The 23,843-nt window shown below is 42.8% G+C and overlaps 1 protein-coding gene across 1 annotated transcript in view; it reads left to right on the top strand.

Moving 5' to 3' along the window:
* Positions 1–23,843, top strand: part of SMG6 (SMG6 nonsense mediated mRNA decay factor) — a 479,367-nt gene that overhangs the window by 94,810 nt on the left and 360,714 nt on the right. Inside the window, exon 9 of the mRNA XM_077480585.1 lies at positions 383–444. Within this exon, the coding sequence (XP_077336711.1) occupies positions 383–444 (62 nt within the window). The remainder of the gene's footprint in view (positions 1–382; positions 445–23,843) is intronic.

The raw sequence follows: 23,843 nt of genomic DNA, 5'->3' as shown, positions 1-23,843 counted from the left end.
AAATACAACTGCACTAGTTAATGTGTATTCAGTGCTTCACTTATGTGTGGACAGAACAAGCAGCTTGTCTGCCTTTTTTAAATCAGATAGTTGCATGTTCTGTATTTTATGAATGATTGTCACTAACTTTTCATTCACAAAACATCCAGCAGAGGGCTTGTTTCAGAATCAGCTTGAGCTCTGCTCCTTAGAATGGCATGTGCCCATCCCAGCATGTGTGTGAGATTTAGGGCATGTCATTCATTTCCCATCTCCAGCAATTCGCCCCCACATCCCCAGGCCAGGTTATTTCAGCACCCGGGACTCCACTCCTTTCCCAGAATGTCGAAGGTTTTATTGTTTCTCTTTTTTGATTTTTTTTTTTTTTTTCTTTCCCATGCAGCTGAACAAACGCTTCCTGCTCAGCTTCCTGCATGCCCAGGGGAAGCTCTTCACCAGGATTGGGTAAGTGTGTTGGATCTGTCTTTTATTTTCCGACATTATGCATCTCTCTGGAATGTGAACTTCTCAGCCAAGCTGTGTTTATGGCTGAGGGCGCAGTGGGTGAAGTGCCCTCACTACTCCCTTGACATCCTCACTGAATGATGTTCTCAGCTGGGCCTGGGGATCTTGTGTTGTAGATCCTCAAATCCCCACCCCTATTAAAAATGACTTGAGTATTTCCATGAACATACAGATCTAATTCATAGCACATGGTTCTCTGTCTCATTTCGAAAGGCTATGGCACAAGACACTGCTTTTTAAAAAGCAATTATATGCAAAGCTGTCATGCAATGATAACTGGTGTGTGGGAAAATCCATGCGCTCACAAGTTATCACCTGCAAGTACTGCCCCAACTGATGCCTGTGACATAAGTATTACATCTAGATTTGTTTTAGGTACTGGTTGTGCAAGGAGGAGGAAGAGTCTAAAAATGTAATCTGGACTTTATATTTCCTGTTTTTTTGGATACCCAGCCCCTACTCAAGCAAGGAACTACCCTTCAGCTGCAACCTCTGGGAGAGAGCGCTACCTAATACACCATTTAAAACCTTACTAAAAACACCTGGCTTTAAGAGATACAGCACCCCCACAGTTTTACTTGCCTAGATGTCTTGTGTTAAGGGTCTCCTCATGAATTCCTTTGCATCTAACGCATTGCAAGGGTTCACTGTTATAAACACTGAGATATCTCAGTAGGCCACTTTGATTGTAGTTTAGATATTGGAAATTAAAATAAAAGAAATCTTAAAAATGATCATACCCAATATTATGCTTGCTTGTGAACCTGACTTGTGAGAATTGACCATACACAATGAAAATCTATTACAAAGCTGCTAATAAATGTTATCTTATGCTGGCCATACACTATACGAAAAATCGTCTCAAATTTGGTCATTTAGACCGTTCGTTTTTCAGCCAGTCAACGGGCACAAAATTAATAATTTTTTTACTTCAGCTAAAAAACGAAGGACAAGTTTGGAAATTTTCTGTCGAATGATAATTTGGAAGATGAATGTGTTTCCCCGTTCGAACTGTTTGCACTAGGTATATGTAAAAAATGAACAAAAAATGTATTCATTTATTTCTACTGAACGATTTATCTATCATTACATGATGGCCCTATCGTTTGCTCTCATGGCCGAATGTACGTTTTTCAAAAAATGGGTTCAGCCGATTTTTCGTATAGTGTATGGCCAGCATAAATCATACATTACAGGACACAGGCAGACTATGCATACACACAATTGATGATAGGTGTGTACCTTCAGGTGATCAGACACTATCAAAGCTTTGGAGGACACCCTCTAACCCTACCCCACTTCATGGGTCTTCAGTTTTATGCTAGTGTCTGAAGGCAATAGACCCTTTTTTCCTCATGGGTAAAATCACCCTGAGTTTAACTTTGTTTTATTTTGTTTCCTTTTTTCTTCAAGCACTCATGATCTTCTAATGCCAGCACATAAGCCATGTGTCCGGATTGGTACAGCTGTACCCAGACTCCATGCTGTGGGGGTGGCCTCTATTTCTTTGGGCATTGGATCCTGCATGGGTGCTCACCTTGGCTCTTGGTGCAATGTGTTGAGTCAAAAGCAGGGTGCTATACAGGTCCAGGGCTATTATCCATTACTTTAAATCCCAGTTCCTGAAGACTACTTCAAGGGTATGCCCACTGTGAAAGCTTAGACCTTTTTATTTACAGTCCAGCATCATTCTTAGTGGAAACTCATTCCACATGGTCAACATCAATAACGGTAGTAGGTGATGACAATAAATCAAATGGATATGAAGGATACACAATGTATTGTAGCAAGTTTATGTATGTTGATAATAAAGAAAAAACATTATTTAGAACAACATGTTGAGACATAACTTGGATAACTAAAGGGTGGTCCTCTCACTACAAGGGGGGGGGGGGGATTACGTGTAAATTTTATATATTACTACAGTTAGACTGATTCTAAAAACCTGTTTTGCTGTAGAGGATTTGCCTGTGAGAGTCCTATTTTCCAGCATCATTTTTAAAGTGTTTTTAAACACAAAAGCAATATTTATTATATTGCAGCTTATCTATTTCTATGTGTGGCTGCATTTGTTTTCTTTTTTCTATTTCACCTGATGGTTTGGGCAGTAAGTGTGGTGTTTTTCAAAAGAACAAGTTGTTCTGCAGATGTTGCAGTTAAAGAGTCGAGACAAATTTATTTTCCACTGTCGGGGATGCTTAAGATGGTTACCATTTTATGACTATCCTTTATCCCCCCCAACCCCCCCGCCCCGAAAAAAATGCTGTTTTTTCTGTTTATAAAGTGTTTTTTTGCCGGAGTTTGCCTTCAATTTGTTGATGACTCTAAGTCTGCTAGTACATCTAATGGCACATACACACGACTGGACTTTTCGACAGACTAGGTCTGTCGGAATGAATCTGTCGGACATTACGATATGGGCTCCAGCGGACTTTTTTTCCCTAAAAGTCTGACGGACCTAGAAATAAAACATGTTTCAAATCTTTCCGACGGACTCGAGTCCATTAGTCTGACGGACAAAAAACGGCGCTAGGACAGCTATTGGCTACGAACTTCCTTATTCTAGTCCGGTTGTACGTCATCTCGTTCGAATCCGTCAGACTTTTGGTGTGCTTGTGTGTGGCAAAATCCGTTCGTTCGGAAAGTCTGTCGGAACTCGGCCAAAAGTCCGCCGGGAAGACCGTCGGACCTAGTCCGTCCAAAGTCTGGTCGTGTGTATGCGGCATAACAATACCCTCCCCTCGGATTAACAGGGCTGCTGTCCAAAGGTGCCCCTGTTCTCATTCATCCAGAGTGTGGGCATGCTAATACACAAGGTGTTACTGGCCAGATCACTCGGTGAAAACAAAGGACAAAAAGCCTAAAGAGAACTAATGCAGCTACTACATATTAGATTGGTAAGCTGCCATAAAAGTAAAAGGCACATGGCAGCCACCTAGAGTTTGCCAAAAGAAACCTGGAGGATTCTCAGACCAAAAAAACTATTTTCTGGTCTAATGAAACAAAGATTGAACTCTTTGGCCTGAATGGCAACCGTCATGTCTGGAGGAAACCAGGCACCGCTCATCACCTGGCTAATACCATCCCTACAGTGAACCATGGTGGTGACAGCATCATTCTGTGGGATGTTTTTCAGCAATTGGACTTGTGAGACTAGTCAAGATCAAGGGAAAGATAATTTCAGCAATGTACAGAAACATTCTTGATGAAAACCTGCTCCAGAGTGCTCTGGGCCTTAGACTGGGGTGAAGGTTCAGGGCAGCGCCCCCTAAGCACATAGCCAGGATAACAAAGGTGTGACTATGGGGCAAATCCGTGAATAACCTTGAGTGGCCCAGTCAGAGCCCAGACTTTAAACCTGATTGAAGATCTCTGGAGAGATGTGAAAATATCTGTGCACCGACACTTGAGAGCTCCTGCAAAAAAGAATGGGAGAAACTTCCCAAAAAAATTGTGTGCCAAGCTGGTAGCATCACGCAAAAAGATTTGAGGCTGTAACTGATGCCAAAGGTGCTTCAACAAAGTATTGAGCAAAGGCTGTGAATACTTATGTACATGTGATTCTTTTTTTTATTTGCAAAGATTTCCATTAAACTTCTTTCACATTGTCATTATTGGATATTGATTGTAGAATTTTGAGGAAAATAATGAATTTAATCTATTTTGGAATGCTATAACATAACAAAATTTGGGAAAAGTTAGTCCATTCCTCTTTAATGGCCTTGCGAAGTTTCCGGTTATTGGCAGAAACTGAAACACTCTGTCGTATACTCCAATCCAGATCATCCCAAACATGCTCAATGGGTGACATGTCTAGTGAGTATGCTGGCCATGCAAGAACTGGGATGTTTTCAGCTTCTTGGAATTGTGTACAGTTCCTTGAAACATGGGGCCGTGCATTATATTGCTGCAACATGTGATGGTCATGGATGAATGGCACAACAATGGGCCTAGGGATCTCATCTTGGTATCTCTGTGTATTCAAAATGCACCTGCGTTCATTGTCCAGGGTGTATGGCTGCCCATACCACCCGCCGTCACCATGGGCCACGTGATCCACAATGTTGACATCAGCAAACCGCTTACCCACACAACGCCATACACACTATCTGCCCTGTACAGTGAAAACTGGGATTCTTCCATGAAGAGAACACCTCTCAAGTGCCAGATGCCATTGTATGTGAGCATTTGCCCACTCAAGTCGGTTACAATGATGAACGGCAGTCAGGTCGAGACCCCAGTGAGGACGACGAGCATGCAGGTGAGCTTCCCTGAGACTGTTTCTGACAGTTTGTTCAGAAATTCTTTGGTTATGAAATCTATTGTTGCAGCAGCTGTCTGGGTGGCTGGTCTCAGACGATCATGGAAGTGAAGATGCTGGATGTGGCGGTCCTGGGCTTGTGTGGTTACACGTGGTCTGCGTTTGTGAGGCCGGTAGGATATACTGCCAAATTCTCTGAAACGCCTTTGGAGACAGCTTATGGTAGAGAAATTAACTTTCAATTTAAGGGCAACCGCTCTGGACATTCCTGCAGTCAGCATGCCAAATCCACGCTCCCTCAAAACTTGCAATGTCTGTGGCATTGTGCTGTGTGGTAAAACTGCACATTTTAGAGTAGCCTTTTGTGGCCAACCTAAGGCCCACCTGTGCAATAATCATGCTGTCTAATCAGCATCTTGATATGCCACACCTGTGAGGTGGATGGATTATCTTGGCAAAGGCTCACTAACACAGATTTCAACAGATTTGTGAACAATATTTGAGCGAAATTTGTCCTTTTTTGTACACAGAAAAAGCCATAAAGTTCAGCTCATGATAAATGGGGGCAAACACAAGTGTTGTGTTTTTTACAAGCTTGCTCAGTGTGTGTATGTATGTATGTATATATGTATGTATGTATATGTGTGTATATATATATATATATATATATATATATATATATATATATATATATATGTGTGTGTGTGTATATATATATATATATATGTATGTTGTGTGAATTTTATTTACAGTGCTCAGCATTAATGAGTACAACCCTTTTAAAAAAAGTAATTGGTAATTACTTGCATAGCAGTTATAGATTAAATGGAGGCAAAGATAACAGCTTCCTTGGCTGAAAATTATAGGGGGTGTTTATATTACTAACGCTACTACTACACTACTAACAGCAATATAAAACAATATTACAATTCAATATATTATAAAAAAATAAAAAAGCTGTTTCTTGTTTATAAAATCCAAACTATGCTATTACCAGTTTGATAGCGAGCAATTTAGATCTATTTCAATGTTTTAATCCTTTTTACTTACCTGACCCCTCAAAAGTCCCACGCTCGTCCCCAACATCCTCTTCGCCGCTCAGCCTGGCCGTTGATTGGTTACAGTGGATGGATTGAAAGCAGCGCAGCCATTGGCTCGTGCTGCTGTCAATCGCATCCAATGATGCAGCTCGGGACCAAATGATACAGTGAGCGGCTATGGCCGCCGGCTGTATCATGGGAGCGCGCCGCAAGCACTCCTCACCATGCAAGTTTTTAGAGCCCTGTGAGCAGAGAGCTTTAGTTTGTCAGGCTCAATGGACTGTGGGCAGAGCAGGCCTTCTCAGGCTCTCAGCGGCTCGTTGAGAGGCTGAGATGGGTGTCACCCCAGGCACCTGACTCCTTGGTCAGGATGATGGGATGACATGGTGCCTAGCCTGAAATCTGTAAGGTCAGCAGAGAGCTGAAAATGGGTCACAAAACGAGTGCAAAACGAACTGCACTCCTGTGATCCAAACACGCTTTGGCTGGACTTCTCCTTTTTAAAGTGCCTAACTGGTGAATACATTTTGTCTTGTTTTGAGAAATTGCTTTTTTTCAGGTTAGTGCCCTGAAAAAGTATTCATACCCCTTGACATTTTCCATATTATGTCATGTTACAACCAAAAACAGAAATGTGTATTTTATTGGGTTTTTATGTGGTAGTCCAACACAAAGTGGCACATAATTGTGAAGTTGAAGGAAAATGATAAATGGTTTTCAAGGTTTTTTTTTTTTTTTTTTTTCAAATTAATATCTGAAAAGTGTGGCGTGTATTTGTGTTCAGCCCCCTTTTACTCTGATGCCACTAACTAAAATCTAGTGGAACCAATTGCCTTTCGAAGTCATTAGTCACTTAGTCACTAATTAGCAAGGGCCCTCTGATTCCTACTGTCTTAACGTGTATTACCTTTGTACTATCTACCCTCAAGTTTTAAAGCACTGCGTAAACGGTCAGTGCTATATAAATTCTGTATAACAATAATAAGCAATAGAGTCCACCTGTGTGTACTTTAATCTCAGTATACATACAGCTGTTCTGCAAAGCCCTCAGAGGTTTGTTGCAGAACCTTTGTTAACAAGCGGCATCACGAAGGCCAAGGAACGCACCAGACAGGTCAGGGATAATGTTATGGAGAAGTTTTAAGCTGGTTTAGGTTATTAAAAAAAAAATCACCCTGAACACACCATCCCCACCGTGAAACATGGTGGCAGCATCATATTGTGGGATGCTTTTCTTCTGCAGGGACAGGAAAGCTGGTCAGCGCTGATGGGAAGATGGGTGGAGCCAAATACAGTGGGGCAAAAGTATTTAGTCGGCCACCAAGTGTGCAAGTTCTCCCACTTAAAAAGATGAGAGAGGCCTGTAATTGTCATCACAGGCATACCTCAACTATGAGAGACAAAATGTGGAAACAAATCCAGACAATCATATTGTCTGATTTTTTTTTTTTTTTAATAATTCGCAAATTATGGTGGAAAATAAGTATTTGGTCAATATCAAAAGTTTATCTTAATATTTTGTTCTATATCCTTTGTTGGCAATGACAGAGGTCAAATGTTTTCTGTAAGGCCGCGTACACACGGGCGGACTGTCTGGCCAACTAAGTCCGTCAGACAATCCGACAGACAGTCCGTCCTACTTTTGAATGAACGGACTTGACCACACACGATGAACAGACAGTCCGTTAAAAGCTTGCGCGATGACGTGTACAGCACGTACGACGGGACTAGAAATACGACGTCCAATACACTGCAATGCAACCTTCGGCCGTGTAAATCCTTTCTGAGCATGCGCCATACTTAGTCCGTCCAACTTGCCTACACACGAGCGGACTGTCCGCTGAAACCAAAGTTGGACGGACAATATTACGGAAATTCCGAAAGACTTAGTCCGCCAGACTGTCCGCTGAAAAAGTCTGCTGAAGCCCACACACGAGCGGACTTTCCGCTGAAACACGTTTCAGTGGACCAAGTCCGTCAGACAGTCCGCCCGTGTGTACGCGGCCTAGGTCTTCACAAGGTTATTGCACACTGTTGCTGGTATGTTGGCCCATTCCTCCATGCAGATCTCCTCTAGAGCAGTGATGTTTTGGGGCTGTTGCTGGGCAACACGGAATTTCAACTCCCTCCACAGGTTTTCTATGGGGTTGACATCTGGAGATTGGCTAGGCCACTTCAGGACCTTGAAATGCATCTTACGAAGCCACTCCTTCGTTGCCCGGACGGTGTGTCACTTTTCATCTTCAATCAGCCCTTACTGATGGGAGGAGGGTTGCACTCAAAATCTCACGATACATGGCCCCATTCATTCTTTCATGTACACTGATCAGTTGTCCTGTTCTCCTTTGGAGAGAAACAGCCCCAAAGCATGATGTTGCCACCCCCCATGCTTCTCAGTAGGTATGGTATTCTTTGGCTGTAACTCTGCATTCTCTCTCTTCCAAGCACGACAATTTGTTTCTACCAAACAATTCTACTTTGGTTTCTTCTGACCATATGACATTCTCCCAATCCTCTACTGGATCATCCAAATGCTCTCTAGCAAACCTCAGACAGGCCCGGATATGCACTGGCTTAAGCAGGGGGACACGTCTGGCACTGCAGGGTCTGAGCTCCTGGCGGCATAGAGTGTTACTGATGGTAGCCTTTGTTACGTTGGTCCCAGCTCTCTGCAGGTCATTCACTAGGTCCCCCCCCCCGTGTGGTTCTGGGATTTTTTCTCACCAGTCTTGTGATTTTTGACCCCACGGGGTGAGATCTTGCGTGCCCCAGATCGAGGGAGATCATCAGTGGTCTTGTAGGTCTTCCATTTTCTAATTATTGCTCCCACAGTGGATTTCTTCACACCAAGCTGCTTACCTATTGCAGATTCAGTTTTGCCAGCCTGGTGCAGGTCTACAATTTTGTTTCTGATGTCCTTCGACAGCTCTTTGGTCTTCACCATAGTGGAGTGCGACTGTTTGAGGTTGTGGACAGGTGTCTTTTATACTGATAACAAGTTCAAACTGGTGCCATTAATACAGGTAATGAGTGGAGGACAGAGGAGCCTCTTAAAAGAAGAAGATACAGGTCTGTGAGAACCAGAAATCTAGCTTGTTTCTAGGTGATCAAATACTTATTTTCCACCATAATTTGCAAATTCTTTCAAAAATCAATGTGATTTTCTGGATTTGTTTCCACATTTTGTCTCTCATAGTTGGTGTACCTATGATGATAATTACAAGTGGGAGAACTTGCACAATTGGTGGCTGACTAAATACGTTTTTGCCCCACTGTATAGGGCAATCTTAGAAGAAAACCTGTTAGTCTTTTAGTAGGCTTGAGACTGAGGCAGAGGTTCACCTTCCAGCAGGACAACAGCCCGAAGCAAACGGCCAGAGCTACAATAGAATGATTTAGATCAAAGCATATTCATGTGTTAGAAGTCCAGGCAAAGTCCACACCTAAATCCAATTGAGACTCTGTGGCAAGATTTGAAAATTGCTGTTCAGACACTGTATCCAATCTGACAGAGCTTGAGCAATTTTGCAAGGAAGAATGGGAATAAATTTCGCTCTCTAGATGTGCAAGACTTGTAGCTGTAATCGCAGCAAAAGGTGGTTCCAAAAAGTATTCTCTCGGGGGGCTGAATGCAAATGAATGCCACACTTTTTATTTGTAAAAAATCATTGAGAATGATTTATCATTTTCCTTCCACTTCACAATTGGGTGCCCATTTGGGTTTGGTCTATCACATAAAATCCCAATAAAATGCATTTAATGTTTTTGCTTGAAACATGACAAAATGTGGAAAATTTCAAGGTGTATGGATACTTATTCAAGGCACTGTAGTTCCCCCTCCAATGGTGCTCTATCTTGTCTATACTGCAAAAACTTAAGTGTGAGGTGTCTATTATGAACTAACTGAAAATATTAAGACTGGCTAAGATGTCTAAACCCTTTCCTGATATTGTAAAATATGTTCGCCGAACATTACTCCCAATTTCCTTGTAGTCCTCCCTACATAGTTGTATAGCTCACCAATAGGTGATTGTACACTGGCACACCCAATGAAGGCAAGTCCCCCTCTATATAACCCCTTCCCATAAGGCGAGTACCTCAGCATTTTCACCAGTAGAGGTGTTGGCCACGGTTAAAGATGTGCTAAGAAGAAAGCTCTACCGAAAGATCCCTCCGGGGGTCAAGGACCTATGCAACCAGATCCATCCAAAAGAGCCAAAAAAAAACCCTCTAAAATGGATGGTACCCGGGCCTTGCGGAAGAGCGAGGTTTTGACTGTAATGTCTCTTGTAGGACTGGGCTCTGGGATCCAGATCTTTGCACATTTTTTAATACGTGCCCAAAGATGCTTTCGCAGAGTCTTGTACAGGTCCAGGGAAGAGGCCTCCTTTACATGGGAACCCAGAACCCTGATGGTTGGCACCACATTACCCGCCGTAATGGGTGAAGATTGCATCTGTCTGGTCTTTAGCAGTTCCTGCGGTGGGGATAAGGTGGGTGAGAAAATCCTAAGAAAAAAACCTTAAGGAATTTTTCCTATGAGTAGCTGCATGTCTTACCTGTTTCCACCACTGGAGGGAGTAAAGAGGCACTCCGGGTGTTCTACTTGCCATGCTCTCCAGGAAAAGAAAGCTCAGTGTCAGCCGGTCCATTGAGCGTCTCACTTCCTCTGCTGCAGGCTTTGGCACAACTCAGTAGGGGGGGGGGGTCCCTTCATAGTACAGGGTCCCTGGCGCTCATTGGAGGAATCTCTCCCGCTTCTTGCCCCCGCCATTACCTTGGGCACGCACAGGGGGTGCGCTTTCAAAGCCAGTTTGGCAGGGAGGCGGGGGGGGGGGGGGTGTTGTGTGCGCGTGCAGGCCAGCCACAGGACAGGGAGGAATTTTTTTTAATAAACCCCCAGGCGCCAGAGCTCTGCATACAAGTGGGACAAAGCAGCTTGGGTCACGTAAGCAACTTCCATGTGTGTTGGATGCAGGCACACCAAGATACCTACTCGGCATCAGGCTGTGCAAATTAGGATCGGGGGTCCTAGTCATGCTTGCCTGGTTACATCCTCCCCTACTGGACCTGATGCAGCCACACAGGATGAGCCATTACCCCTGTCAGGCTTGGCAGCTTCTCCTAATATGGCAGCTCCTGCATATGTCACTGAGGACACTTTAGCAGCAGCATTACATGGTTTAGAGGAAAAAAATCGCTATTTTAATCAGTGTCCTCACAGAAGACCAGAAAGCGGGGTAGGTCCCCTTCTGCTGCTTTAAATCCCAAATCAGATGAGTCTGATGATGATACTACTCCATCAGGGGACAAGGATCAGGAGCAGTCGGATTCTCAAATTGCAGGTGCAATGCTATGCAGAACCTGTACATGCTACGTACAAATTGCCCTCTTCTGAGTTACACGAGTCACCTGTTTCTTCCTTGGGATCATTAAAATCCCTGCAGGCTGCATTCACTTTCCCGGTCCATCTTTTATTGGAAAAATGTATTTATGCTGACTGGGAACATCCTCTCCTAAGAAATTTCCTTTTACCCAATGGAGGAAAACATTTACCAAGAAATGGAGCTTGAGGCAATAGATGCGACTATTTCTTGTGAGTACAAAAATCTGACTTGTCCTGTAGACAATGTTCAGGTGTTTTAAGGATCCAACTGAGAAAAGGCTGGAATTTTTACTCGGGTTCTCCTTTAGTATGGCTGGCACTGTAACCCAACCTGCTGTGGCAGCGATTGACATGTGTCAGGTACTAAAGGGGCAGGTGAAGCAAGGGTTTAATGATCTTCCTGCTGATCAGGTTAAATTATGAGCGGACCTGCCTAAGGCCTTATGTTTTGCGGTAGATGCCATTAAATATTCTATTCAGCAGGCTTCCTGTCTTACCCTCCTGCTGGTACACATGCGCAGGATTCTGTGGCTAATCATTGGTCAGCTGAAGCTAAATGCGAAAAGCTTTAAAACGGTTTTCCCTTGGTGAACAGCTGTTTGGGGATGACCTGGATAAATATATCCAGAAGATTTCTTTTGGTAAGATTACCCATTTACCAGCTAAGAAAAAATAAATAAACGTCCCTCTTTTAAACATTCTCTCTCCCCGGTTCCTGGAGCTATGGCCTCCAAGCAGTGTCGACGCCCTTCTCAGCCAGATGTAAGAGGAAAGGCCCAGGGCCAAGCCCAAGGACAAAAGAAACCCTGGGGTCTGAAATCTAAGCAGAACCCCAAAGACTCCTTGTGAGGGGCAATCCCTGCTCGGCTGAGTGGTGGGGTGACTTCTACGATTTTCAGGGGCTTGGCAGGCAGAAATCTGGGACAGGTGGGTAAATTCCACAGTATCCCTGGGTTACAAGCTGGAGTTCTGAGAATTCCCGCCCTACCATTTTCTAGGGTCAAACATCTCCAAAGATCCAGTAAAAAAGCCCTTCTTCCAGGCCTTGGATCACTTGCTATCCCAAGGGGTAATCTTGGAAGTTACGCTAAAGGAGCAAGGGTCTGGGTTTTATTCAGACCTTTGTGGGTTCAAAACCAAATGGAGATGTCAGACCTGTTCTAGATTCAAAGGGCCTGAATTAATTGCTGAACATTCGCCCCTTTTGCATGGAGTCAATGCGCTCTGTGGTCTCCTCCCTATTAGGGGGAGAATTAATGGCGGCAACAGACATCAAAGACGCATATCTACATGTGCCTATCTGTCCCGCTCAGCAAAGATTCCTAAGGTTTGCAGTAGAAGAGTGCCACTTCCAGTTTGTGGCCCTACCCTTTGGTCTGGCTGCTGCACCCCTGTATTTACAAAGATTCTAGCCCTGCTTCTAGCAAATCTAAGGGTGCAGGGCATAGCGGTGATGGCATATCTAGACTACCTGCTACTGGTAGAGCTGTCAATAGCATGGTGTAACCACAATGTGCTCGGCACGGTAAAATGCCTAGAGCACTTAGGTTGGGTCCTCAACCTGGAAAAATCCTCCTGGCAGCCCTTAGAGGGTGGAGTATTTGGTCATGATCATAGACACTGCCCAAAGCAGGGTATTCTTACCTGAGTCAAAGATCAAGTCTGTAAGGGAATTGATCCAGATGGTCAAGGCGAGGGAGGAACCATCCATTCGTCTTTTTTGCATGAGGTTGTTAGGAAAGAGGGTGTCCTTTCGAGGCCATTCCTTAGCCCAGTTTCATTCGTGACTGCTGCAAAAAAGCATCATATCTGCCTTGAACAGGAGAGTCCAAGCCTTGGACTTGCCTATGTGCCTGTCATCAGAGGTATGACAAAGCCTCAGTTGGTTAAAAAACAAAAATTTGAGAGGGAGAATCACCCCAGTCACCTGGAAGGTGATATCAACAGATGCCAGCCTTATGGGCTGGGGGGCAGTTCTGGAAGAGGCTTCGGCCCAAGGGAAATGGTCAAAGGCCGAAAGGAGTCTGCCCATCAATATTTTGGAGATCTGGGAAGTGCATTTAGCTCTCAGAGCCTGGATGTACAGGTTGCAGGGTTATACTGTCCGGATACAGTCCGACAATGCTACTGCTGTGGCTTATATCACTCATCAAGGGGACACTCAGAGTCAGGATGCCCAGAGGGAGATGAACCAAGTACTGGTTTGGGCAGAAAAGCATGTTCCCTGACAAGCTTGTGTTGAGTCCCAACCCCACCTTTCTCCTTAAGGTGGTGTTGGGTTTTCAGCTAAATCAAAATGTTGTCTTGCCTTCCTTTTTTCCAGACCGGCAGTCTACGGGAGGAAAAATTATTGCATTCTCTAGATGTAGTGAGAGCAATAAAGTGTTATCTGAAAGCAACTGCGCAGATACGGAAGACTGCTTTTATTCTGCCGCAAGGTCCTAGAAAGGCCCAGACAGCATAGAAATCTACTATCTCTAAGCAGGCCTGCATTGTTCAGATCTGCAAGGCTGCAACCTGGTCTTCAGTCCATACATTTACCAAATTCTATCAAGTGAATGTAAGAGGGCTTGAGGATACCGCCTTCGGGCTCAGTGTGCTGCAGGCAGCAATGTAGGTCCTCACGTCCGATGGTGGTCTGCTTTGATTTATGTCTCCCTCCCCTCAAGTTGAGCATTGCTCTGGGACGTCCCATTAAGTAATTAACAAGGCTCCGTGTCCAGTGGTGTACGAAAAAAATAGGATTTTTAATAAGACTTACCTGTAAAAAAAACAAACAAAAAAAAAAACCTCCTTTTCTTGGAGTACACCACGGGACACAAAGATCCCTCCCCCTTCTTATGCGATCTTTTGCTTCAAAAACGGAGGTGTACTCCTTATGGGAGGGGTTATATAGAGGGGGACTTGTCTTCATTGAGTGTGCCAGTGTCCAATCACCTATACAACCCATTAAGTAATTAACATGGCTCTGTGTCCTGTGGTTTACTCCAAGAAAAGGATTTTACAGGTAAACTGTTATTAAAAATCCTATTTTTAATTTTTTTTTATTTTATTTTTTTTAGAGGTTAACAGCTTTTTTTTTTTTTGACTATCTGTTCTTCAAAGTAGGGGGTTTTGTATAAACAAATTAAATTTTATTTATTTTTTGTCAATCTCGTTTTCAGTGTCTCATTCTTTTAAAAATGTTGGCCAAAGTTTTGTAACGTTTATTTCCACAGTATTTGTTTGTACTGTCTAGTGAAACATGTCATGGTCATGTCAGGCTACACCATAGACTTTTTAGGTTTTTTTTATTTTAATTTTTTTATCTTTTGTACCAGTTTTTTTCATTTTGACTAAATATTTCGTTTTATACTCTTTCTTGGAATCCATTGATGTTTGACGTATTTAGCCATCTAGGGTGATGACGTCTTCCTTTTGGAATGTACCCATTCCAGTCTACAACCCTAAAATGAATAAGTGTATATAATTTACCATTTTTTTTTTTTTGTAAATAACAAGGTCTAAAAAATTTACAAATTCCCAATCAAAACTTTCTGAGAAAGGGATTCCATACTTTATTACCCATCTCTCTTAAGACTTCTATAAATATTTCTTGTGTCCCTGCACACACAAGAAGAATATCATCAATATATATCTTGTAGATCTTTAATTCTGGTCTAGGTCTGTCATAGTCTCCTGTTCCCATCTACTCATAAAGAGTTACTGAGGGCACATATTTGGCCCCCCATGGCAACCTCCTTATTTTTCTTGTAGTAATTATTGTCTTGCCAAAAGTAATTTGTTACTCCATGATTAAATCTAATGCTTGCCTTAAAGTGGTTGTAAACCCTTACAACCAACTTTGACCTACAGGTAAGCCTAGATTAAGATTTGCCTGTAGGTCCAAGAAATATCTCCTAAACCTATACGGTTTAGGAGATATTTACCCGAAGACAGTGCACTGGGCAGGCTGCAGATCGCGGCGATATGCCGCGAGTGTCGGCTCCCGTGCGCATGCACGGGAGTGATGTCATCGCGGCTCCAGCGAATCACGACGCCGTAGCCGCGAGACCCGGAAGTCGCTCCGGGATCCATGGCAGCGGCGAAGAGGAAGACTGAGGACCGCTTCGGGGGCTTCGTTCTCAGGTAAGTTATTCATAATGAGCTAGTATGCTATGCATAATAGCTCATTATGCCTTTGCCTTATAGGGTGTGCTTTAAAAAAAATAATAATTTGCCTTTTACTTCCTCTTTAAAAACTCCTTTTTGCTTGCTTTTATTTTTTAAATCCGTCTTTTGTAAGGCCCATGATACTGCCTCCAGTGCATGGCTTTGATCTTTTTATACAAGGAGTTAACATCGACACTAGCCAAAATTTAGTTTTTGTCTACATTAGTAGACTTCGTTAGACTAGTAAGATCTGTACTGTCCTTCAGATAGGTGGGGAATTGTTGGGGTAATGGCTGAAAAAAACTAAATATTCACTCTAGAAAAGAGGGAATCAATTCCACTCATGATTGATCTACCTGGGGGCTTTTGTGGAGTTTTGGTTCATGGTAGATGACTGGGACTTTTGGGTCATCCGGTATTGGATTTATTGCTTTCTTTATTATCTCTTCCATTTTGTGCTTATTTTAAGAAGTGTTTTTTTTTTAGTTTAGCCTTATATATTTATTGGTAGGGTTTCCTTTTTAATGTCTCATAAGTCTCTCTATCCTCTACTAATCTGTTTAGCTCATCCAAATCAGTTTTATTAAGAATTGCCTAACACCACCCCCCACCGTGTTTTTGATGCATTTTCTGAAAGCGCTTCAAAAGTCCTGCACGCTGCATCTTTGGTGCACTTTCAGAAAATGCACCAAAAACGTGGGACATAATAAAAGTCCTGTGGTAAAGCACAGGTACACTGCACCTGTGTTGTGGCTGAACCACAGTGGGCCAGTGTGCATTGTGAAAGAGCCCTTAGTGTTTCTAGACTGGTGGCTCTTTCCTGTAAAGAGCCTTTCCTCATTCTTAGTGACATGGGTTGTCTGATGTTCAAGGCCATTCTCTTCCGAAAATGGTCTTGGCATTCCACCTCATTGAGGACATTGTGCTCCCATGCTTATGCCCTGCTCCCAAAGCATCACAAGGTTGCAAAAGCTTACATTCTCAAAGCAAAATTTCCTGCTCTTCTATACGCACATTTTACCAAGCGAACATCCAATCTTCTGCTGATTCAACTGTCGGCCACAAGGTTCTTGCAACGGCTCTCAATGGGTTGAGTATTTTGACGCTTGTTGTTGGGCCCTATGGCACAGTTCTGTTTGCCTCATTGTTGCGCACCCTTATTTGTTTCTTGGTGATGTCCCATGATGTATGTATATTCTGCCTACGTGCTGCTCTGGCCGATTAAAATTAGAGGCATTTTGACCTGTGGTTATTCTATATCTTGGAGTACAAGAAACTACAACCCTCCCTTCCATTCCCTGATATGCTCGGCATTGCTTGCCGCAACACTTGGGACTCTCGGAGTCGGGTAGGGTTATAGGGGAATTTTGCCAGCATTTTTTAATCTACCTAAAGTGTCACTAAACCCACATCATAAAGAAAAATCAATAAATGCTGTATTACATGCTGTTCATACTCAGTCACTATGGTATTCATTTTCTGTATTCTGCAAAAAAACCTGATATTGCTGCTCTCTATCTCCACTTTCTATTCATGTCCCCAATTCAGCTAAAGATTTTGCAGCTGTGGTGGCAACTCTGCACATGCTCTGTTTTCAGTGAGTTTCTATGCCGACCATTTCTTCCTTCACATCTGTGACTATAGTCACACATGTGGGTGTACACACCATGGTAAATGACAGCCCATACCCTCCCGCCTCCTTCATGCCTACTAACCAGCTAAACACAATGGGGGTGGGATATTACATGTAGTTTAATGGAGGTGTCATCTCCTTCTTATACTAGACACCTGCTGACGGGGTGCGACAAAGCTTGGGACTCTGCCCACACCATGTTATTTCTACAAAATAATAAAGATTTGATTTCAAATATGCTGTATATTTATATGACAATTTAAAACAGTTTATAATTTCTTTCCTACTTTTGTATTCCAAAGGCTGTTTTTTTGTTTTTGTTTTGTTTTTTTCTGATTTCACCAGCAGCAGAGGACTAGAATCTCCTCCTGCTTATGTGTCCATATATACAGTCTGGGAAAGAGCTGGGCCATGTGACAGCTGTATATTGATTAGGATAAAAGTACTTTTTTTGTATTAAGACAGTGCCATCATTCACGTACAGAAATAGAAGGAACAATGTAAACGGTGTGTGTTTAGTACCACTTTAAGGTACAGGTGTATAACCCTAGGTGTATAAATATTCATCCTGTGTCCTTTAGCCTGGTTAATATGAGGTCAAACCTAAACCCATCCAATTTGCATTCAATCAGCAGGCCCTTGCACTACATAGTTGAACATAAATTTCAAGAAAATTTAATAGAAAAACTGTATAATGTATAGTCAGCTTTAGGTTGCATTTCATTTTATGGCTAATGAACATATCTTTTAAAATTTGCCTCTGGTGATAGCTCTGGCAGTATTCTGTGTGTCCTAGTTGTGAATTCACAAGTTAACTGAAACTGTGTCCCCAGAAGCCCATTTTCATCATGGAGATAAGAAATCGCCCTAGAGGTTTCCCTTGAGCGGCTAAAGAAGGTTGCACTGATGCTCCATTGTTATTGCACAGACAAAAACCCCTCTTAAAGGAAAAGTCCTGACAAAGCTCATTTGGCTGTACTTCCGCTATGGATCACAGGAGTGCAATTCGTTTTTCACTCCTGTGACCCGTTTTCAGCAAAGAGTGGACTCAAGTCGGCTCCCTGCTGACGTCACCAATGTCAGTCCAGGCACCACGTCATCCCGACAACGGAGTCTGGATCTGCCAGGTGCCTAGACTGACACCCGTGTCAGACTCTTAGCGAGCCGCTGAGAGCCTGAGAAGGCCTCTCTGTCCCCACCACAACTCAGTGCTCCAGTGAGCAAGTAGGGAGAAGAGCAAACTGTGACGGCCTAAAGCTCTCTGCTTACGGAGCTCTGAAAACCAAGTGATCTGCGGTGTTCGATCGCTGGGTTCTCAGTGTGTAGGTGCCAGGGACATTCACCTAGGTAAGTATGATTGGGGGGGGGATCCTTTCCTGTCAATTAGATATTCAAAAGAGAAGTAATTTAAAATTTGGTCATCACAGCTGCCTGAAGGATGAGTCTACTATGCTCTAAATGAACAGTCTTGCATGACTAGGAAAGCTGATCCTTCTAGATTCGGGCATATTATGATGAAGCCTGAAGATTCTTCCACTTTCATGGTCAGGATAAGCAACCAGATCATTAGATTTGTATGCTTATTTTTATATTTAAAAGGATTTTGCCTTCTATGTCAATAGCTAAGCCTAACCCTAGTGTTTAAATGAGACAACCACTGTGTAAAGGATTAGTTGATTCTAATACATATATAACACCAGAGTAATAACCTTTAACCACTTGACCACTGGGCACTTAAACACCCTTAATAACTAGACCAATTTTCAGCTTTCGGTGCTCTCACATTTTGAATGAAAATTACTCAGTCATGCAACACTGTGCCCATATGAAATTTTTGTCCTTTTTTTTTTTCTTCACACAAATAGAGCTTTCTTTTGGTGGTATTTAATCACCGCTGGGTTTTTTATTTTTTGTGCTATAAAAGTAAAAAGACCCGAAAATTGTGTAAAATAAATGAATTTTTCTTTGTTTCTGTTATAAAATTTAGCAGATTACAAATTTTTCTTCATAAATTTTGCCCAAAATTTTTACTACTACATATCTTTGGTAAAAATAAGTACAAATTGGTGGATATTATTTGGTCTTTGTGAAAGTTTTAGAGTCCACAAGCTATGGTGCCAATATCTGAAAATTGATCACACCTGAAGGACTGACGGCCTATTTCAATTCTTGAGACCCTAACATGCCAGAAAAGTACAAATACCCCCCAAATGACCCCTTTTTGGAAAGAAGACATTCCAAGGTATTCAGTAAGAGGCATGATGAGTTTTTTGAAGTTGTCATTTTTTTCCCTCAATTCTTTGCAAAATCAAGATTTTGTTTTACTTTTTTTTTTTTTTTTCACAAAATTGTCATATTATCAGGTTATTTCTCACACACAGTATATGCATACGACAAATTACACCCCAAAACACATTCTGTTATTACTCCCGAGTATTGGCGATACCACATGTATGAAACTTTTACACAGCGTGGCCACATACAGAGGCCCAACATGCAGGGAGCACCATCAGGCGTTCTGGAGCACCCAGGACAATTCTGACATTTCTCTCCTACATGTAAAAATCATCATTTATTTGCTAGAAAATTACATAGAACCCCAAAACATTATATGTTTTTTTTTTAGCAAAGACCCTAGAGAATATAATGGTGGCCATTGCAACTTATCTCGCACGATATTTGCACAGCAATTTTTTGAACGCTTTTTTTGGAAAAAATAAAGTTTTGTGCTTAAAAAACAAAAAAATTAAGTTAGCCCAATTTTTGCATAATGTGAAAGATGAAGTTATGCTAAATAGATAAATAACATGTCACTCTTCAAAATTGCACACGCTTGTGGAATGGCGCCCAACTTCGCTACTTAAAAATCCCCATAGGCGACGCTTTAATTTTTTTTACTGGTTACGTGTTTTGAGTTACAAACGTTCGCAGCGATACCTCACATGTGTGGTTTGAACACCGTTTTCATATGTGGGCGGGACTTACGTATGCGTTTGCTTCTGCATGCGAGCACATGGGGACAGGGGCGCTTTACATTTTTTAAATTTTTTTTTATTCATTTTACTTTATTTTAGTTTGACATTTTTTTTCCCCAAAAATAATTTTTTTGATCACTTTTATTCCTATTACAACATCCCTTGTAATAGGAATATGGCATGACAGGTCCTCTTTACAGTGAGGTATGGGGTCAATAAGACCCCACATCTCACCTCTAGGCTGGGAAGCCTGAAATAAAAAAAAAAAAAAAAAAAAAAAAAGATTCTGGCTTTGATCGTATTGGGGAGTCGGTAGAAACACTGTAGGGCGGCGGGAACATCTATGGCTGGGTATTGCATGTTATCTCCGAGTATGGCTGGGTATGGCAATTTATGGCAGGCTATTGGCGTGGTATTGGGGTATTGCAGAGTATTGGCGAGGTATTGGGTATTGCAGAGTATTGCAGAGTATTGGCGAGGTATTGGGTATTGCAGAGTATTGGCGAGGTATTGGGTATTGCAGAGTATTGGCGGGGTATTGCAGAGTATTGGCGGGGTATTGCAGAGTATTGGCGGGGTATTGCAGAGTATTGGCGGGGTATTGCAGAGTATTGGCGGGGTATTGCAGAGTATTGGCGGGGTATTGCAGAGTATTGGCGGGGTATTGCAGAGTATTGGCGGGGTATTGCAGAGTATTGGCGGGGTATTGCAGAGTATTGGCGGGGTATTGCAGAGTATTGGCGGGGTATTGCAGGGTATTGGCGAGGTATTGCAGGGTATTGCAGGGTATTGGCGAGGTATTGCAGGGTATTGGCGAGGTATTGCAGGGTATTGGCGAGGTATTGCAGGGTATTGGGTATTGCAAAGTATTGGCGGGGTATTGGGTATTGCAAAGTATTGGCGGGGAATTGAGGGGTTAATTTCGGTGAGCAGCGATGTGGGCACTGCAGATGCAGCCCACAGCACTGCTGACACTGATCTCTTCCCCATCCGCTGTACCGATCGTTACAGAGAGGGGAGGGAGGAACCGGCGTCATAACATGACGCTGGTTTGTTTACAAGTGATCGCTCTGTCATTTGACGGAGCGATCACGTGGTAAACGGCCGCGATGAGCGGCCATTTACTATGATCTGTGATGCTCTGTGATGCACGGATGCTCTCAAATGCGCGCCCCAGGGGACGCGCGAGAGCGGAATTCTGGGAGGACGTCATATGACATCCTCTCAGTTAAGAAACTGCCCTGTAGCCGTCATTCGGCTATGGAGCGGTTGTTAAGTGGTTAACCTCGTCATGCTGACTGTACGTAAATATGCGTTCGTGGCTTGAAGGGGTTATACCGAGGTGATGCCTTCGGCTAAGCTCATACCCGCACAAAGCTGTATTTGGCTTTGATCTGGTCTCCGATGTAAGATCCGTTACGACGTCACTTCTGGTTTACTTGGCTGCCAATGGTGCCGATTTTAATAAACCGACAGTATTCGGAAATGCTAATTTTGGTGATATGAATACTTTTAAGTGCAAAGGATGTATTTGGGGTCTTTTAGACCGCCAATCCCTCACCGCCTATTACTGTCACAAGGGATGTTTTCTTTCCTTATGACAGCGATAAAAGTGATCAATTATGTTTTTTTTTTAAACTGACAATGTTGGTATTTGATCACCTCTGTGGTTTTTATTTTTTGCGCTATAAACAAAAAAACAGCGACAATGCTATAATATCCCCAAAAATGTTTTTAAAAAAACTAATTTCTTCATCAGTTTAGCCCAATATATTCTACATATTCTTGGTAAACAAATCGAAATCTTATATTGATTGGTTTGTGCAAAAGTTAGTGTCTGCAAACTATGGGAAAGATTTATGGCATATTTATGTTGTTATATTATTGAGTTCACATCTGACAAAAATGTTAGTCTGCGCATTAAGATTTTGTCTGACAAAAAAGCGAAATCGGCTGTCGAAACGAATCATCCGAAAATCGTCAGACAGCTCGTACTCATTTTTCCACCTGATTTTCATACTGTATGTACGGACCTTAAGTTATACACTCTAAAACACATTCTGCTACTGCTCCGGAGTATGGGGATACCACATGTGAGACATTTTTTGCAGCCTAGCCACCTGATGAGGTCCAAAATCTAAGGAGCACTTTCAAACTTTCAAGTGGCATAATTTATTCATATAATTTCTGGACTGCCTACCATTTTCTTTGGAGGCCTTAGCGTATCTGGACAGTAGAAACGCTAACAAAAATTACCACATGTTGGAGAGTAAACATCTCAAGGTATTTTTAGGCGACATGGAAAGTCTTTTGATGATTATTTGACTTTTTGGGGGGAAAATGCAGAAGCAAGAGTGTTTTGTAGAAAAAAAAAAAAAAAGTTTGTCCATTTTTAATAAGCCATTTCTCACATGCAACATGGACATGCTTAAAATTATACCCCAAAACACAAAGTATTTGATCCCCTGCTAATTTTGTAACACACTACGCTATGAAGGACTGAAATTCTGCAGCGCCCGCATGGTTCCCATGCTCAAGAAAGCACATGTACAGGCTGTCTGAAATTTGCTAATGAATATCTGACTGATTCAGGGGAGAACTGCGTGAAAGTGTTGTTGGTCAGATGAGACTAAACTTACTGTGTTTCGGGGAGGAGGAATGCTGCCTATGACTCCCGAGAACACCATCCCCACTGTCAAACAAGGAGGTGGAAACATAATGCTTTGGTGATGTTTTTCTGCTTAGGGGACAGGACAACTTCAATGCATCAAAGGGAAGCTGGACGGGGCCATGTGCCATCAAATCTTGGGTGAGAACCTCCTTCCCTCAGCCATGGCATTGAAAATGGGTCATGGATGGGTGTTCCAGCATGACAATTACCCAAAATGCATGGCCAAGGCAACAAAGAAGTGGCTCAAGAACAACCACATTAAGGTCCTGGAGTGGCCTAGCCAGTCTGCAGATCTTAGAGCGATTCTCCACCCTAAAGTGGAAGTTCCGCTCATCTGATCCCTCCCCCCCTCCGGTGCCACAATCGGCACCTTTCAGGGGGTAGGGGGGTGCAGTTACCTGGATAATCCAGATATCTGCACCCACCTCCGGGACAAACCGCCGCAGATGCCCCGCCCCCCCCCCCCTCATTATGTTCTGGGAAACACACAGTTCCCAGGACACAGCGGGGACAAGCGGAGACGCGCAGCGTGATTCGCGCATGCGCAGTAGGGGACCGGGCAGTGAAGCCGCAACGCTTCACTTCCTGATTCCCTGACAGAGGATGGCGGTGGGGGCAGCAGAGAGACGAGCGATCGCTCGTCATCTGCCGCCGACATCGCTAGACCCTGGGACAGGTAAGTGTCAATTTATTAAAAGTCAGCAGCTGCAATATTTGTAGCTGCTGGCTTTTAATATATTTTTTTAAGGTGCAGAACCGCTTTAATCCCATAGAAAATGTGGAGGGAGCTGAAGGTTCGAATTACCAAACGTCGGCCTTGAAACCTTAAGGACTTGGTGAGGATCTACAAGGAGGAGTGGGACAAAATCCTTCCTGAGATGTGTGCAAACCTGGTGTCCAATTACAAGAAACGTCTGACCTCTGATTGCCAACAAGGGTTTTGCCACCAAGTCATGTTTTCCGAAGGGTTCAAATACTTCCCTCATTAAAATGCAAATCAGTTTATAGCTTTTTTAGAATTGCATTTTTCTGGCTATTTTTGTTGTCCTGCTTCTCACTGTTAAAATTAAACGGCCATTAAAATGTTAGACTGATCATTTCCTTGTCAGTGGGCAAATGTACAAAATCAGCAGGGGATCAAATACTTTTTTCTTTTCTTTTTTTCTTTTCCTGCGCTGTATGTGTGAGACTTTCAGTGTTTGAACTAGTTATGTACTGGAC

The sequence above is a fragment of the Lithobates pipiens genome, unplaced genomic scaffold (genome assembly GCF_037356315.1).
Source record: "Lithobates pipiens isolate NorthernLeopardFrog02 unplaced genomic scaffold, aLitPip1_a1.2 Scaffold_16, whole genome shotgun sequence".
In the NCBI taxonomy this organism is placed as follows: domain Eukaryota; kingdom Metazoa; phylum Chordata; class Amphibia; order Anura; family Ranidae; genus Lithobates; species Lithobates pipiens.
The sequence above is the reverse complement of the archived record's forward strand: the minus strand, read 5'-3'. Positions and strand labels throughout refer to the sequence as shown.